Here is a 19,831-nt window from a genome sequence, read left to right on the forward strand (position 1 = left end):
GCACCAGTGACACGGTTAATAAAAACGTGGTCAGATGACGCAGATGCTAAGCTACAGGACTGTTTTGCTAGCACAGACTGGAATATGTTCTGGGATTCTTCAGATAGCATTGAGGAGTACACCACATCAGTCACTGGCTTCAACAATAAGTGCATAGATGACGTCGTCCCCACATTGACCGTATGTACATACCCCAACCAGAAGCCATGGATTACAGGCAACATCCGCACTGAGCTAAAGGGTAGAGCTGCCGCTTTCAAGGAGCGGGATTCTAACCCGGATGCTTATTAGAAATCCCGCTATGCTTTCAGACAACCATCAAACAGGCAAATAGTCAATACAGGACTAGAGTAAGACTTTTTAGCAGGTCAACATTCACAAGGCCGCAGGGCCAGACGGATTACCAGGACGTGTACTCCGAGCATGCGCTGACCAACTCGCAAGTGTCTTCACTGACATTTTCAACATGTCCCTGACTGAGTCTGTAATACCAACATGTTTCAAGCAGACCACCATAGTCCCTGTGCCCAAGAACACTAAGATAACCTGCCTAAATGACTACCGACCCATAGCACTCATATCTGTAGCCATGAAGTGCTTTGAAAGGCTGGTCATGGCTCACATCAACACCATTATCCCAGAAACCCTAGACCCACGTAATTTGCATACCACCCCAACAGATCCACAGATGATGCCATCTCTATTGCACTCCACACTGCTCTTTCCCACCGGGACAAGATGAACACCTACGTGAGAATGCTATTCATTGACTAAAGCTCAGCGTTCAGCACCATAGTGCTCTCTAAGCTAAGGACCCTGGGACTAAACACCTCCCTCTGCAACTGGATCCTGGACTTCCTGACGGGCCGCCCCCAGGTGGTAAGGGTAGGTAACAACACATCTACCACGCTGATCCTCAACACGGGGGCCCCTCAGGGGTGCGTGCTCAGTCCCCTCCTGTACTCCCTGTTCACCCATGACTGCATGGCCAGGCACGACTCCAACACCATCATTAAGTTTGCCGACGACACAACAGTGGTAGGCCTGATCACCGACAACGATGAAAGAGCCTATAGGGAGGAGGTCAGAGACCTGGCCGTGTGGTGCCAGGATAACAACCTCTCCCTCAACGTGATCAAGACAAAAGGAGATGATTGTGGACTACAGAAGCTTCAAGTTCCTTGGTGTCCACATCACCAACAAACTATCATGGTCCAAACACACCAAGACAGTCGTGAAGAGGGCACGACAAAGCCTATTCCCCCTCAGGAGACTGAAAAGATTTGGCATAGGTCCTCAGATCCTCAAAAGGTTATACGGTTGTACCATCGAGAGCATCCGGACTGGTTGCATCACCGCCTGGTATGGCAACTGCTTGGCCTCCGACCGCAAGGCACTACAGAGGGTAGTGCGTACGGCCCAGTACATCACTGGGACCAAGATTCCTGCCATCCAGGACCTATACCAGGCGGTGTCAGAGGAAGGCCCTCAAAATTGTCAAAGACTCCAGCCACCCTAGTCAGACTGTTCTCTCTGCTACCACACGGCAAGCGGTACCGGAGCGCCAAGTCTAGGTCCAAAAGGCTTCTTAACAGCTTCTGCTCCCAAGCCATAAGACTCCTGAACAGCTAATCATGGCTACCCAGACTATTTGCATTGCCCCCCCACCCCATCCCCCTCTTTTACGCTGGTGCTACTCTGTTTATTATTTATGCATAGTCACTAACTCTACCCACATGTACATATTACCTCAACTAATCAGTGCCCCCGCACATTGACTCTGTACCGGTACCCCTCTATATAGCCTCCCCACTGTTATTTTATTTTACTGCTGCTCTTTAATTATTTGCTTCTTTTTATTTTTTACATTTTATTTTATTTTTTACTCATCACTTTTTTTCTTTCTTAAAAAACTGCATTGTTGGTTAAGGGCTTGTAAGTAAGCATTTCACTGTAATGTCTACACCTGTTGTATTTGGCACATGTGGCAAATCAAATTTGATTAATAGACACCAATCTATTGTTCTTCAGAGGAAAAATATAAACAACATGTAAAGTGTTGGTCCCATGTTTCATGAGCTGAAATAAAAGATCCCAGAAATGTTCCATACGCACAAAAGGCTTATTTCTCTCAAATGTTGTGTAGAAAATGTGTTTACATCCCTGTTAGTGAGCATCTCTCCTTTGCCAAGATAATCCATCCACTTGACAGGTGTGGCATATCAAGAACCTGATTAAACATCATGATCATTACACAGGTGCACCTTGTGCTAGGGACAATAAAAGGCCACTCTAAAATGTGCAGTTTTGTCACACAGCACAATTCCACAGATGTCTCAAGTTGAGGGAGCGTGCAATTGGCATGCTGACTGCAGGAATGTCCACCAGAGCTGTTGCCAAAGAATTGAATGTTCATTTCTCTACCATAAGCTGCCTCCAACGTTGTTTTACATAATTTGGCAGTACGTCCAACTAGGACTGTGGCGGTCATGATATTTTGTCAGCCGTGAATGTCAAGCAAATAACTGCCAGTCTCACGGTAATTGACCATTAATTAACAAACACATGTAGCATATCCTGGCTTCCACGCATAGCCTACAAGTCACTGATGCAGACCTTTGGAACATCTACATCAGCGTACTTGTCGTCCTCACCAGGGTCTTGACCTGACTGCAGTTCGGTGTCGTAACCGACTTCAGTGTGCAAATGCTCAACTTCGATGGCCACTGGCACACTGGAGAAGTGTGCTCTTCACGGATGAATCCCGGTTTCAACAGTACCAGGCAGATGGCAGACAGCGTGTATGGCGTCATGTGGGCGAGGGGTTTGCTGACAACAACGTTGTGAACAGAGTGCCCCATGGTGGCAGTGGGGATATGGTATGGGCTGGCATAAGCTACGGACAACGAACACAATTGCATTTTTTCAATGGCAATTTGAATGCAAAGAGAAACCGTGACGAGATCCTGAGGCCCATTGTCATACCATTCATCCACCGCCATCACCTCATGTTTCAGCATGATAATGAGCCCCCCCGTAGCTCAGTTGGTAGAGCATGGCGCTTGCAACGCCAGGGTTGTGGGTTCGATTCCCACGGGGGGCCAGTATGAAAAATGTATGCACTCACTAACTCTAAGTCACTCTAGATAAGAGCGTCTGCTAAATGACTTAAATGTAATAATGCACGGCCCCATGTCGCAAGAATCTGTACACAATTCCTGGCTGCTGAAAATGTCCCAGTTCTTCCATGGCCTGCATACTCACCAGACATGGTCACCCATTGCGCATGTTTGGGATGCTCTTGATCGACATGTACGACAGAGTGTTCCAGTTCCTGCCAATATCCAGCAACTTCGCACAGCCATTGAAAAGCAGTGAGACCACATTCCACAGGCCACAATCAACAGCCTGATCAACTCTATGCGAAGGAGATGTGTCGCGCTGCATGAGGTAAATAGTGGTCACACCTGTTACTGACTGGTTCTGATCCATGGCCCTACCTTTTGTTTGAAGGTATCTGTGACGAACAGATGCATATCTGTATAGCCAGTCATGTGAAATCCATAGATTAGGGACTTTTTTATTTCAATTGACAGATTTCCATATATGAACTGTAACACAGTAAAATCTTAGAAATTGTTCATTTATATATGTTTGTTCAGTGTAGAAATGACACAGCGATGCCTTCACTTCATGCGGCCATCACAGAAATCCTAGCCTAATTTTTACTAACAGTCTCTTATGTTCTAGATAGAATGTTCTAGTGTGGACCTGTTGGTCTTTATGTCTCAACTTTACAGGGAAGCAAACATTGAGCATCATTCTGACAGTCAGTTAGCAAGAGAAATATGCAAAGATTGTAAATTAGACATTTTCATTATGCCAAATTTCGGTGCAGCACAAAAATGCCACAGCCAAGTCTGAAAATAGCTACTCCAGATCCACTCATCTAGAAAATATTCCATATTGCTAGAAGAAAAAATGTAGTGTGGATCAAATACAGGTACGGCACAGCACCTTATCTTGTACCACGTCTTCATTATTATGCATGGCTCCGAGTCATGCTAACATAGGAGAGGATTATAGAGACGTAACCATATGGTATGCTGTGAAATTATTGAATCCTGGTCTTAAAATGTTGGGACCAAAACACAGGGAGTGTGGGGTTTATATTTCTCTCTCAGTCATGGATAGCTCAAATAAAGCTAAGGGATATTGACTAGGCCAACGACTAACTATCAATATGCTTCAAATGTAGCTACATGCCACAATTTAAAAACACTGATTTGCCTTGTTTTTCAACCAAAATGTCCCGCATTAACACAATGAATAAAATGTCTCATAACAAACGGAATAGGATATACAGCTACAGCAGGAATCTTGTTTAGTTTCTTCCATTTCATTACTACTCTGTAGTAAACATCCTCACAGTAATTGTCTGGCACATTGTGAAATGAGAGTGTGTGAATGTCAACATTGTTTTTGGCATTTATTTTGAGGGATGGACAAGCGTAAGCAATTTCATCTAGCTACGCAGCTAACCCATACAGTGGGTTTAGCGTTTGGGAGCAATGTGATTTAAAGATTCTATAAAATGTTAGCAATCGATGCTGCTAGCAAGCTATATAAAAACGGTAGTCAGTAACTAGATAGGTATAGCCGAGCAAAACCCTCCCGTAAACAATTCCATGGAACGCACATCCACACCGCTCACGATAGTTAATTAGCGTCATACTAGTAAACCCAATGTTTCACTCGCTAGCTAGAGCAAACCCACAATGTAGGCCAATCCTGAATTTATGGGGATTTCAGGGACCTTCTTAACGATGGCTAAATGCATTTACATTTCCAGCTACAAAGTGAGTGTGTGTAGCAAGTAGCCATGAAGAGGCCTACGCGTGCAGGCGAATCCTGCAACTTCCAGTTTAGATTCGCTGTAAAAGACCACCCTAGTCCAGTAACAGGAGCTAATCTGGCACTCCGGTTGACGCATCCACGCCAGGCCTCAATAATATATTTTTAAGAGGGGGCGGTGGGTATTCTGTAATAACTTTGCTAGCATATATTAGTAACAACATGGGATGCAAATGTGTTTCCCATAAATAGGTAAAATTGTCTCGTGAAAAATGGTGAAACAGCCATATTGTTCCAGTGACTACTGCAAATAATCCTTTACTTAAGAATCAAGGAAAACTCATTTTCAATAAATTCATTTTCCCCCCATGGGAACAACATGGAATTCAATGTTTAAAATGTTGTGCAGAAAGAAATGTGCAACAAATAATACGTTAGTAGAAGGGTGTGTATAGTGAGTCACATTAACCAGCAACATAACATTGTATTGCAACTATAGCGTTACTTACTTTCTCCATTTGTTAGGACACACTGGCATACAATGTAGATAAAAGTAACCAAAACAACCGCTGAGTTCCCAAGCCGCATTGTGACTTCGATTGTGTTCTCTTTTTGTGTGTTTCGACGATATCCAAAATTCGTTTAAGATGTGTTTCTAAGAAATCCAATACAAAAAAAAGTATTCAGAAAGAGAAAACAAGTTAGCAAACTAGGTAGTCCAGTTTGCCCCCATAAAAAGGGGCCGGGGGTCCAACGTGGTATCTTAACAGCAATGTCTTCTCAGCTAACTTTGTGATTTCGGTTCTCCCTGAAAATGACCACTAAATAACGTGATCGTGGGTTCTGGCGACACGTTGGCGAATAAAAATCGTCATTTTCCACAATTGTATGGGATAGTTCACTTTCATCTGTTTGATATAACAGTCTTCCGATCCGAGAAAAAGAAATCCCACACCGCTAGCTAAACTAGTAAATAGGAGGTACCCGTTGGATCCTACTACTACTACTAGCCAAGGGCTCATTCCACGATAAACGAGGTTCCAATGTTGAAAGGCACCCAGAGACAGTATTTTCGTATCATAAAGCAATTCTTTAAGATAAATGCTTGGTAATTTAGAAATATGTGTGTCCTCTTCTTTCCAAAAATCCAGTTATGTAGCCGAACTTCTATAGACCCAAGAAGCTAGCTAACGCGAGTTGGAGAGTTGGCTAGCTTGCTGTAATCCACAGGTCGCTGAGTGTTTCATGCACTTCCAAGTATTGCACTTCACCGTATCAAAGGAAAAACACCTCGTTTTAAAACGTGAGAAGAGAAATGTGAACACATCCCAGGAACTTTGGATACGTGCAGGAAAAACGTGGATATATTTTTCAACGACCTTCCTCTGAACTGCTTCAGTCGCTACAGCCAGCCCACGACAAAATGAAAACACCCAAACAAAAAAAAGATACAGCGAACGTTACGTTTAGCCACTAAACAAATAATAGCCCCTGGTTCCAGCACATTGCTTCGAAGTGTGAGAACTACAGTCTTCAGATTATCTAGCAAAACAGCTAATATCAAAAACTAACGAAGCTTCAAAACCGGCGATTAAATAAAGTCAATAACCGCTGTAAGAATCAGAAATATGAGGTAAACAAAGTTAATGGCGTAATAAACTGCTATGTGGAAAAACTTCGATTACCGTATACGGCACCTCTCTCAGATTCCCACCTTTTCTTCTGTATGTCTATTCAGTAAACAACTACTGCCAGTCAGCTGGGGCAGATAGGGTACGTAGGAAAACACGGACTGGCGCAACCCCCTAGAAATGTGTGGATTGCAGTGTCTAGCGTTATACAAAACCAACGAGCCTAACAAAATTGTGTTAGTATGGAAACCCATTCCCGCCCCCATTTTTTTTTTATGGCGGCTGAATTTCCCGATTTGGCCTCGTTTTAGATTTGGTTCATTAAAATGCTAGCGGCCATGACATAGAGAAAGATAGAGGACTCATTTTAAAGTAGTCAAAGTAGTGAACTGGGTGGAGATTCCAATGGATTGTAGCCTCAATGGTGCTGCCTATGCTGCCACAGACTATAATGTCACAGATTTAAAGATGAGTCCTATCTATCTCTATGGGCCATGACTGAATTCAAACATGAGTTGGTTTTGGGGTGTGATGTGGGTGTCTCGTGTGTGTATGTTGGCAAGTGGGACTTTGGATAGCCTATCTCCAGAGATAGTTAGGGACCATCAATATTTACATTTTAGTCATTTAGCAGACGCTCTTATCCACAGCGACTTACAGTTATTGAGTGCATACATTATATATATATATATATTTATACTGGCCCCCCATGGGGGAACCCACAACCCTGGCGTTGCAAATGCCATGCTCTACCAACTGAGCTACATCCCTGCCCTACCCTGGGCCAATTGTGCGCCACCCCATGGGTCTCCCGGTCGCGGCCGGCTACGACAGAGCCTGGATTCAAACCAGGATCTCTAGTGGCACAGCTAGCACTGCGATGCAGTGCCTTAGACCACTGTGCCACTCGGGAGACAATATTTTCATGTTGCACACCTTTTAGTTTTCTCATTAAATGCTTTCAATATTTGAATATGAATTTCTACAATTTATAGTTGGTTTGAGGTTTTTAAGTAATTGACATTTGGAGCTATTGGAATTTTAACATATTTTAATGTACATTGTGTAATTTATCTATGGTTCCTAACTAGCCCTATAGGTATATCCAAAGTCAACCCAAATTTACCACAGGCATTAGGATCAGGTCTCATGCAGCTGCACTCTGAATTGATGATTACTTGTGTGCTGCCAGCTATGGGCATGTGGGCAGGCTTGAAACAAACCAATACGCACAAAAGGCTGACTGGGGAGGTGATTTCCCAAAAGTCCCGCAATAAGATCTACAACGCTAATATTTATATAATCTCTTCACAGTTGTGTTCTGTGGGTGTCACTGAGTAGACTGATACCTCCTTTCATTTATCCACAATCCTTAGGTAAGGCTGTACAGTACATAGCTACCTCAATTACCTCATACCCCTGCATAGTACTGGTACTCCCTGTATATACACTGCTCAAAAAAATAAAGGGAACACTAAAATAACACATCCTAGATCTGAATGAATTAAATAATCTTATTAAATACTTTTTTCTTTACATAGTTGAATGTGCTGACAACAAAATCACACAAAAATTATTAATGGAAATCAAATGTATCAACCCATGGAGGTCTGGATTTGGAGTCACCCTCAAAATTAAAGTGGAAAACCACACTACAGGCTGATCCAACTTTGATGTAATGTCCTTAAAACAAGTCAAAATTAGGCTCAGTAGTGTGTGTGGCCTCCACGTGCCTGTATGACCTCCCTACAACGCCTGGGCATGCTCCTGATGAGGTGGAGGATGGTCTCCTGAGGGATCTCCTCCCAGACCTGGACTAAAGCATCCGCCAACTCCTGGACAGTCTGTGGTGCAACGTGGCGTTGGTGGATGGAGCGAGACATGATGTCCCAGATGTGCTCAATTGGATTCAGGTCTGGAGAACGGGCGGGCCCGTCCATAGCATTTTTTTTTTTTTTTTTTTTTTTTTTTTTTAGGTCATTTAGCGGACGCTCTTATCCAGAGCGACTTACAGGAGCAATTAGGGTTAAGTGCCTTGCTCAAGGGCACATCGACAGATTTTTCACCTAGTCGGCTCGGGGATTAGAACCAGCGACCTTTCGGTTACTGGCACAACGCTCTTAACCACTAAGCTACCTGCCGCCCCTCTTGCAGGAACTGCTGACACACTCCAGCCACATGAGGTCTAGCATTGTCTTGCATTAGGAGGAAACCAGGGCCAACCGCACCAGCATATGGTCTCACAAGGGGTCTGAGGATCTCATCTTGGTACCTAATGGCAGTCAGGCTACCTCTGGCGAGCACATGGAGGGCTGTGCGGCCCCCCAAAGAAATGCCACCCCACACCATGACTGACCCACCGCCAAACCAGTCATGCTGGAGGATGTTGCAGGCAGCAGAACGTTCTCCACGGCGTCTCCAGACTCTGTCACGTCTGTCACATGTGCTCAGTGTGAACCTGCTTTCATCTGTGAAGAGCACAGGGCGCCAGTGGCGAATTTGCCAATCTTGTTGTTCTCTGGCAAATGCCAAACGTCCTGCACGGTGTTGGGCTGTAAGCACAACCCCCACCTGTGGACGTCGGGCCCTCATACCACCCTCATGGAGTCTGTTTCTGACCGTTTGAGCAAACACATGCACATTTGTGGCCTGCTGGAGGTCATTTTGCAGGGCTCTGGCAGTGCTCCTCCTGCTCCTCCTTGCACAAAGGCGGAGGTAGCAGTCCTGCTGCTGGGTTGTTGCCCTCCTACGGCCTCCTCCACATCTCCTGATGTACTGGCCTTTCTCCTGGTAGCGCCTCCATGCTCTGGACACTACGCTGACAGACACAGCAAAACTTCTTGCCACAGCTCGCATTGATGTGCCATCCTGGATGAGCTGCACTACCTGAGCCACTTGTGTGGGTTGTAGACTCCGTCTCATGCTACCACTAGAGTGAAAGCACCGCCAGCATTCAAAAGTGACCAAAACATCAGCCAGGAAGCATAGGAACTGAGAAGTGGTCTGTGGTCACCACCTGCAAAACCAGTCCTTTATTGGGGGTGTCTTGCTAATTGCCTATAATTTCCACCTGTTGTCTATTCCATTTGCACAACAGCATGTGCAATTTATTGTCAGTCAGTGTTGCTTCCTAAGTGGACAGTTTGATTTCACAGAAGTGTGATTGACTTGGAGTTACATTGTGTTGTTTAAGTGTTCCCTTAATTTTTTTGAGCAGTGTAGATAGCCATGTTATTTTTACTATTTATTTTTATTTGTTATTCACTGTGTATTTATTCCTTGTCACTATTTCAATATTTTATTAAATTGTTTATTTAATCTTTAACTCTGCATTGTTGAAAATGGACCCGTAAGTAAGCATTTCACTGTTAGTCTACACCTGTTGTCTATGAAGCATGTGACAAATACAATTTGATTTGAATATGAATGTCAGTATGCACAGTAGGCTGACTGGGGAGGTGATTTCCCACAGTCAAAGTCCCGCAATAAGAGTTACGATGCTAACTTTTGTTTAAACTTTTCACAGTTGTGCTCTTTGGGTGTCACTGAGTAGACCGTGCTGCCCAGCCTGTTATTTTTCTAATAGTAGATATAATGTTGAAGATCTGCAGTTGTTTCAAAGGTAAAAATTCAACATATTATACATTCGTTACCATAAAAACATGATCCTGTGGTTGAAATGTCACCCTTAAAACAACAGTTTATTACTTTTTTCAAATCCAATGTATTTTCCACGTAGATTCCATGAAAATTGACGTTGAAATAACGTTGATTCAACAAGTTTGTGCCCATTGGGATATTCCTGATTGTTTGTTGTTCCTGGTCGTTCCCGTGCCTTCCTTCCTGTTCACTCATATAGATTTCTCCGCCGTCCCCTCGTCCAGCCCAGATCTGTGGTTGATTATCTGATAAGTGGGGTTAGTGAATCTCCAATCCTTGAAAGACAGATCAATGGTTCTGCCACTAGTTTTCCTCCCACTCAACTCAATTGCATACAAAGATGGGAAGGACAGTGGAGAATTAATAACGGTGGTGAGATTATGTTTGTAAATAATTAGTACATCCATAATAGATATGTGAGTGTGTGATGATACCCTGTCCTACGGAAGCACAGATGGGGTAACTACTGTAAGGTAATCTTCTCTAACAACCTGCCTCTCACTACAGCAATAGAAATGGGATGATACTGTCATCCAATACATTCATCACACATAGTCGGCAGCCTAGCGTTCAATTCACCAATTCAGAGGGTGGTGCGGTTGAGCCACGGCCTCGGCCTGTTCACCCCACTACCATCTAGAAGACAGAGACAGTAGGTGCATCAAAACTGGGACAGAGAGACTGATAAGCAGCTTCTATCCCCAGGCCTTCAAACTGTTAAACAGCCACCACTCAAAGCAGTGCGCCAAGCACCTACTACTATACCCCGTTCAAAGGCACTTAAATCTTTTGTCTTGCCCATTCACCCTCTGAATGGCACACATACACAGTCCATGTCTCAATTGTCTCAAGGCTTAAAAATCATTCTTTAACCTGTCTCCTCCCCTTCATCTACACTGATTGAAATGGATTTAACAGGTGACATCAATTAGGGATCATAGCTTTCACCTGGATTCACCTGGTCAGTCTATGTCATGGAAAGTTCCCAATGTTTTGTACACTCAGTGTAAATACTTGCTATACTGATGAGGTAACGTTATAGACACTACCATATACAGTGCATCCGGGAAGTATTCAGACCCCTTAACTTTTTCCACATTTTGTTACGTTATAGCCTTATTCTAAAATTGATTTAATTGGGGTTTTTCTCATCAATTTACACACAATAACCCATAATTACAAAGCAAAAACAGGTTTTTAGAAATGTTTGCAAATGTATTAAAAATAAAATACAGAAATATCACATTTACATAAATATTCAGACCGTTTACTCAGTACTTTGTAGAAGCACCCTTGGCAGCGATTACAGCCTCGAGTCTTCTTGGGTATGACGCTACAAGCTTGGCACACCTGCATTTGGGGAGTTCCTCCCATTCTTCTCTGCAGATCCTCTCAAGCTCTGTCAGGTTGAATGGGGAGCATTGCTGCACAGCTATTTTCAGGGGTCTCCAGAGATGTTAGATCGGGTTCATAGTCCGGGCTCTGGCTGGGCCACTCAAGGACATTCAGAGACTTGTCCTGAAGCCATTCCTGCATTGTCTTGGCTGTGTGCTTAGGATCGTTGTCCTGTTGGAAGGTGAACCTTCGCCCCAGTCTGAGGTCCTGAGCACTCTGGTGCAGGTTTTCATCAACAATCTTTCTGTACTTGGCTCTGTTCATCTTTCCCTCGATCCTGACTAGTCTCCCAGTCCCTGCCACTGAAAAATATCCCCACAGAATGATGCTGCCACCTTCATGCTTCACCGTAGGGATGGTATTTACTTGTGCCTTTCCAAATCATGTATATTGTAATTTACCACACGTGGACTCTAATCAAGTTGTAGAAACATCTCAATGGAAACAGGATGCACCTGAGTCTCGAGTCTCATAGCAAAGGGACTGAATACTTATGTAAATAAGATATTTCTGTTTTTTTTTATTTTTTATAAATTAGCAACAATTTATAAAAACCAGTTTTTGCTTTGTCATTATGGGGTATTGTGGCTGTAATGTAACAACATGTGGAAAAAGACAAGGGGTCTGAATACTTTCCAATTGCACTGTAAATACCTGCTATGCTGATGAAGTAAGATAGGAAGCAATGTTAATTATATTGTGCTTACTATATGAATTAAAAGTGACATGCCATTCAGACCAGCCTTCCTGATTGAACTTTTGTAAACTACATTACCCTACTCTGCCCCTTAGTCACTGTCACTAGGCGGCTACCACCGGGTACTCTACCCTGCACCTTAGGGTCTGCTGCCCTATGTACATAGTCAATGAACACTGGTCACTTTAATTATGTTTACATACTATATATATATCTACTGCTGTACTGAATTTGGGAGTATTGTGTGCATTTACTGCATTGATTTATAGGAACTGGGAATATAAGTGTTTCGCTGCACCCGCCATAACTCCTGCTAAACTGTGTACGCGACCAATACAATTTGATTTGATTTGACCTCAGAGATCCATACTTTCATCATTGACGAGTGGATATAGTGCCAAAACTGCAGTCCATTGAATGACTGACAGTTACCATCATGTACTGAGCTGTAGCTGTGATAGCTCATCTAGTCCTGGTCAGAGTAACTAACTGTACAGCTTCCAATCCTTCCAGGCAGCAGCAGATATGTTTTATTCCCTCTCTGCCATCTCTCATCTCTGAAGTGTTATTATATTTCACTATGAGAGAGCAGAATAGAGCGAGATAGAGTGGAATAGGGAAAGAGAGCAGAATAGAATGATAGAGAGAGAGAGAGAAAGAGGGAGAAAGAGAGAGAGAGAAGGAGAGAGAGAGAGGGGGGGAGCGATAAAAAGAGAAAAAGAGAGAGAGAAAGAGAGAGAGCGGTGCTGCAGCTCATTGTCTACCTCTCTACACTACTAGAGGTCAGCGTGACATTTACTGAGAAGTGCAAGTTTTCCAGAGACGCAGAGCACCGTACTCTGAGCTGAAACTACCCTGCCTGGAAGAGTGGCAGAGTGGTGGTGTGGCAGCGGTAGATACGGTAACCTTGGAGGATAATCTGTATCCTAGAAAGGCTTTCTTCAGGCACCTTTCCTCAGGCAAGCAGCAGCAGCTGCCACCCGAGCTGAGTTTAGAGTTTCTATCTACAAATCTAACCGTATATGTGACCCATTTCAAGAAACTAGGCATATGTCGCACATCACTACTTCACAGGAGAGGTATTTGAAATATATATATATATATTTTTAACGTTATTTGGCAGAAATTAGGCTTTTTTGAAAGATATATACAGCACCAGTGAAAAGTTTGGACACACCTACTCATTCAAGGGTTTTTCTTTATTTGTACTATTTTCTACATTGTAGAATAATAGTGAAGACATCAAAACTATGACAAAACACATATGGAATCAGGTAGTAACCAAAAAAGTGTAAAACAAATTAAAATATATTTAAGATTTTAGATTCTTCAAAGTAGCCACCCTTTGCTTTGATGACAGCTTTGCACACTCTTGGCATTCTCTCAACCAGCTTCATGAGAAATGCTTTTCCAACAGTCTTGAAGAAGTTCCCACACATGCTAAGCACTTGTTGGCTGCTTTTCCTTCACTCTGCGGTCCAACTCATCCCAAACCATCTCAATTTGGTTGAGGTCGGGTGATTGTGGAGGCCAGGTCATCTGATGCAGCACCATCACTCTCCTTCTTGGTCAAATAGCCCTTACACAGCCTGGAGGTGTGTTTTGGGTCATTGTCCTGTTGAAAAACAAATGATAGTCCCACTTAGCGCCAACAAGATGGGATGGCGTATTGCTGCAGAATGCTGTGGTAGCCATGCTGGTTAAGTGTCCCTTGAATTCTAAATAAATCACTGACAGTGTCACCAGCAAAGCACCCCCACCACATCACACCTCCTCCTCCATGCTTCACTGTGGGAACGACACATGCAGAGATCATCCGTTCACCTACTCTGCGTCTCACAAAGACACGGCGGTTGGAACCAAAAATCTCAAATTTGGACTCATCAGACCAAAGGAAAGATGTCCATTGCTCGTGTTTCTTGGCCCAAGCAAGTCTGTTCTTCTTATTGGTGTCCTTTAGTAGTGGTTTCTTTGCAGCAATTCGACCATGAAGGCCTAATTCATGCAGTCTCCTCTGAACAGTTGATGTTGAGTTGTGTCTGTTACTTGAACTCTGTGAAGCATTTATTTGGGCTGCAATCTGAGGTGCAGTTAACTCTAATGAACGTATCCTCTGCAGCAGAGGTAACTCTGGGTTTTCCTTTCCTGTGGCGGTCCTCATGAGAGCCAGTTTCATCATAGCGCTTGATGGTTTTTGCGAGTGCACGTAAAGAAACTTTCAAAGTTCTTGAAATGTTCCGTATTGACTGACCTTCATGTCTTAAAGTAATGATGGACTGTCGTTTCTCTTTGCTTATTTGAGCTGTTCTTGCCATAATAATAACTTGGTATTTTACCAAATAGGGCTGTCTTCTGTATACCACCACTACCTTGTCACAACACAACTGATTGGCTCAAAAGCTTTAAGAAGGAAAGAAATTCCATAAATTAACTTTTAACAAGGCACACCTGTTAATTGAAATGCATTCCAGGTGACTACCTCATGAAGCTTGTTGAGAGAATGCCAAGTGTGTGCAAAGCTGGCATCAAGGCAAAGGGGTGGCTACTTTGAAGAATCGCAAATATCAAATATATTTTGATTTGTTTAACACCTTTTTGGTTATTACATGATTCTATATGTGTTATTTCATAGTTTTGATGTCTTCAATATTATTCTACAATGTAGAAAATAGTAAAAATAAAGAAAAACCCTTGAGTGAGTAGGTGTGTCCAAACTTTTGACTGGTACTGTATATATATACTGCTCTCAACAACATGGACTGCTCTCAACAGCATTGCTGCCCTGAATTAGACAAAGATCAGTGGGAAAGAGTTGTGATGGACTACTACTACGGTCAGTGTGAACCGGAGTGACTTGACACAACGCGGACCAAACAAGCTGTAACTACTGTCACGACCGTCTTGAAAGGGAGCAGACCAATACGCAGCGCGTTGAGTGAACATGATGACTTTAATTAGTAAAGCACGTCAATACAAAACAAAAGACGATAGTGAAGTCCACAGTGGCAATGACTGTACAGGAACAAAAACCCACAACCCCCACAGGAAAACAATCAGATAAATATGGCTCCCAATCAGAGATAACGAGCCGACAGCTGACACTCGTTACCTCCGATTGGGAGTCATTGACCAAACCTAGACATAAACCCCACAGAACTGCAAACATAGAAATACACCCAAAACCCAACATAACCAAACCAAAACCCAACAAAACAAATACACCCTGGCTCAAATATAAAAGTCCCGGAGCCAGAGTGTCACAGTACCCCCCCCTAAAGGTGCGAACTCCGGGCGCACCAGCATACAGTCTATGGGAGGGTCTGGGTGGGCGTCTGTCCACGGTGGCGGCTCTGGCCCTGGTCGTGGTCCCCACCCCACCTTAGTCACTCTCCGCTTCCGTAGCCTCCTCCATATGACCACCCCCCAACTAAACCCCACAGAATTAAGGGGCGGCACCGGACTAACGGGCAGCACCGGACTAAGGGGCAGCACCGGACTAAGGGGCAGTACCGGACTAAGGGGCAGCACCAGGATAAGGGGCAGCACCGGGCTAAGGGACAGCACCGGACTCAATGGCGGATCCTGGCTGGCTGGCTCTGGCGGATCCTGGCTGGACGGCTCTGGCGGATCCTGGCTGGACGGCTCATGGCTGGCTGAAGGATCTGGCTGCTCATGGCTGGCTGACGGATCTGGCTGCTCATGGCTGGCTGACGGATCTGGCTGCTCATGGCTGGCCGACGGATCTGGCTGCTCATGGCTGGCCGACGGATCTGGCTGCTCATGGCTGGCCGACGGATCTGGCTGCTCATGGCTGGCCGACGGATCTGGCTGCTCATGGCTGGCTGAAGGCTCTGGCTGATCCTGTCTGGCGGAAGGCTCTGGCTGATCCTGTCTGGCGAAAGGCTCTGGCTGATCCTGTCTGGCGGAAGGCTCTGGCTGATCCTGTCTGGCGGAAGGCTCTGGCTGATCCTGTCTGGCGGAAGGCTCTGGCTGATCCTGTCTGGCGGAAGGCTCTGGCTGATCCTGTCTGGCGGAAGGCTCTAGCGGCTCCGGTCTGGCGGACGGCTCTGAAGGCTCATGGCAGACGGGCGGCTTATGCAGCGCTTGGCAGACGGACAGTTCAGACGGCGTTGGGCAGACAGGCAGTTCAGGCGCCGTTGGGCAGACGGGCAGTTCAAGCGCCGTTGGGCAGACGGGCAGTTCAGGCGCCGTTGGGCAGACGGGCAGTTCAGGCGCCGTTGGGCAGACGGGCAGTTCAGGCGCCGTTGGGCAGACGGCAGACTCTGGCCGGCCGAGACGCACTATAGGCCTGGTGCGTGGTGCCGGAACTGGTGGTCCCGTGCTGAGGACACGCATCTCAGGGCTAGTGCGGGGAGAAGGAACAGGCCGGACCGGGCTGGCGACGCGCACCGTCATTTTGGTGCGAGTGGCAGGAACAGGCCGGGTCGGGCTGGCGACGCGCACCGTAGACTTGGTGCGGGTGGCAGGAACAGGCCGGACCGGGCTGGCGACGCGCACCGTAGGTTTGGTGCGAGTGGCAGGAACAGGCCGGGTCGGGCTGGCGACGTACACCGTAGGCTTAGTACGTGGAGCAGGAACTGGCCGGGCTGGGCTGGCGACGCACACCGTAGGTTCTGTGCGTGGAGCAGGAACAGGTCGGACCGGGCTGGAGACGCGCACCGTCCCTTTGGTGCGAGGGGCCGTACCAGGCCGGACCGTACTGGGGACACACACCACTGGCTCTACCCCGGGAACTGGAACGGGCCGGACCGGACTGGATACACACCTCAGTCTCTCACGCCGTGCCTCTACATCTCCTTTCCCTCCTTTAACCAGTAGCCCCCGTAACCTGGTGGCCTCTTGAATTCGCCCCTTCTCTGCCTCCGTTAGCCCCGTCGTCCAAGCCATGTGCCCCCCCCCAAAAACTTTTTGGGGTTGCCTCTCGTCCTTCCAACGATGATGGCCCTGCTGACGCCGTTGCTCCTCTCTCGCCAGGGCCTTGATCTTCCCCCAAGGTCCCTTGCCCCCGAGCATGTCCTCCCAGGACCACGATTTGCCCACCTGGGCCATCGCCAGCCTCTCGATCTCCTTACCAGGCGCTTCCTCCCATGTCCAGCTGTCTTGCTCCTGGACACGCTGCTTGGTCCCTCTAAGGTGGGTTTTTCTGTCACGACCGTCTTGAAAGGGAGCAGACCAATACGCAGCGCGTTGAGTGAACATGATGACTTTAATTAGTAAAGCACGTCAATACAAAACAAAAGACGATAGTGAAGTCCACAGTGGCAATGACTGTACAGGAACAAAAACCCACAACCCCCACAGGAAAACAATCAGATAAATATGGCTCCCAATCAGAGATAACGAGCCGACAGCTGACACTCGTTACCTCCGATTGGGAGTCATTGACCAAACCTAGACATAAACCCCACAGAACTGCAAACATAGAAATACACCCAAAACCCAACATAACCAAACCAAAACCCAACAAAACAAATACACCCTGGCTCAAATATAAAAGTCCCGGAGCCAGAGTGTCACAACTACAAACAAACAGAGTTAAAGGGGTAGTAGTCTGCCCATGATGCATTCATCCGTGTATATGGGTAAGATTCCATCTACATTTTCAGATATTATATGTTTCAAATTTGGTCAGAAAATTGTTTTCATTGGCAAGTTAAAGCGTACTGTTAGGTAGCTAGCGAATCTTAGCTTGCTCGCTATCTAACATTGCGTGTATGATCTGTGTAGTAACATTATTTGTATATCAGAAAGCCATTTGCATTGCTAGTTATAGCTAGATAACATTTAACGTAGTTGGTTAGCTTTAGCTACCTGCAGATTCAATAATGATAAAATATTTATATATACTTTCTATTTTTATATTGCTACTATGCAAATACGCAAGTAACCATTTCACTGTACCATTTACACCTTCTGTATCCTGTAGGTGTATCAAAACATTCAAGGTCCATTTTCTAAAAGACAGGAAAGGTGGTTGATGATGTGACAGGTGGCTGATAACTGAGAAACAAACATTCTGTATAATATAGAGAACCTTAAATTGCAAATAGTCCGGGTAGCCATAATTAGCTGTTCAGGAGTCTTATGGCTTGGGGGTAGAAGCTGTTAAGAAGCCTTTTGGACCTAGACTTGGCGCTCCGGTACCGCTTGCCATGCGTTAGCAGAGAGAACAGTCTATGACTAGGGTGGCTGGAGTCATTGACCATTTTTAGGGCCTTCCTCTGACACCGCCTGGTATAGAGGTCCTGGATGGCAGGAAGCTTGGCCCCAGTGATGTACTGGGCCGTACACACTACCCTCTGTATGCCTTGCGGTTGGATGCCGAGCAGTTGCCATACCAGGCAGTGATGCAACCAGTCAGGATGCTCTCGATGGTGCAGCTGTAGAACCTTTTGAGGATCTGAGGACCCATGCCAAATCTTTTCAGTCTCCTGAGGGGGAATAGGCTTTGTCGTGCCCTCTTCATGACTGTCTTGGTGTGTTTGGACCATGATAGTTTGTTGGTGATGTGGACACCAAGGAACTTGAAGCTCTCAACCTGTTCCACTACAGCCTCGTCGATGAGAATGGGGGCGTGCTCAGTCCTCTTTTTTTTCCTGTAGTCCACAATCATCTCCTTTGTCTTGATCACGTTGAGGGAGAGGTTGTTATCCTGGCACCACACGGCCAGGTCTCTGACCTCCTCCCTATAGGCTTTCTCATCGCTGTCGGTGATCAGGCCTACCACTGTTGTGTCGTCGGCAAACTTAGTGATGGTGTTGGAGTCGTACGCCTGGCCATGCAGTCATGGGTGAACAGGGAGTACAGGAGGGGACTGAGCACACACCCCTGAGGGCCCCCCGTGTTGAGGATCAGCGTGGCAGATGTATTGTTACCTACCATTACCACCTGGGGGAGGGAGGTTGCAGTGGGAGGTGTTTAGTCCCAGGGTCCTTAGCTTAGCGATGAGCTTTGAGGGCACTATGGTGTTGAACGTTGAGCTGTAGTCAATGAATAGCATTCTTACGTAGGAGTTCCTCTTGTCCAGGTGGGAAAGGGCAGTGTGGAGTGCAATAGAGATTGCATCAACTGTGGATCTGTTGGGGCGGTATGCAAATTGGAGTGGGTCTAGGGTTTCTGGGATAATGGTGTTGATGTGAGCCATGACAAGCCTTTCAAAGCACTTCATGGCTACAGACATGAGTGCTACGGGTCGGTAGTCATTTAGGCAGGTTATCTTAGTGTTCTTGGGCACAGGGACAATGGTGGTCTGCTTGAAACATGTTGGTATTACAGACTCAGTCAGGGACATGTTGAAAACTCACTACAAAATGAAAAGTGCCTTGTTAAAACAGGTAGGTAACTGAAGAACACCCCGTTCTCTATTAATGAACACTTTCCCCATGAAATAGTGGAGAGACGATGTGCCCTGTACCCCACTTTCAAAAGGCTCCGAGCAGAGAAGCAGACTGTTCATCTAGTGGTCTATAAATTGTATGTAAACCACCAAATGTTCAAGGACTCGATGTTTACAACGTGGCGGTGAGTAATAGCTACCTCCTGCTGAAGTAGTCCCGGATACACATTTGCACCG

At 45.6% G+C, this 19,831-nt stretch overlaps 1 protein-coding gene across 1 annotated transcript in view; it reads right to left on the bottom strand.

Annotated features, from left to right (window-relative positions):
• Positions 1–6,574, bottom strand: part of LOC311148928 (insulin receptor-like) — a 216,243-nt gene extending 209,669 nt beyond the window's left edge. Inside the window, exon 1 of the mRNA XM_084185957.1 lies at positions 5,364–6,574. Coding sequence (XP_084042083.1) covers positions 5,364–5,442 — 79 coding nt within the window. The 5' untranslated portion in view covers positions 5,443–6,574. The remainder of the gene's footprint in view (positions 1–5,363) is intronic.
• Between the last annotated feature and the right edge of the window lie 13,257 nt (positions 6,575–19,831).

The sequence above is a fragment of the Coregonus lavaretus genome, assembly GCF_964263955.1.
Source record: "Coregonus lavaretus genome assembly, chromosome: 21".
Taxonomy (NCBI): domain Eukaryota; kingdom Metazoa; phylum Chordata; class Actinopteri; order Salmoniformes; family Salmonidae; genus Coregonus; species Coregonus lavaretus.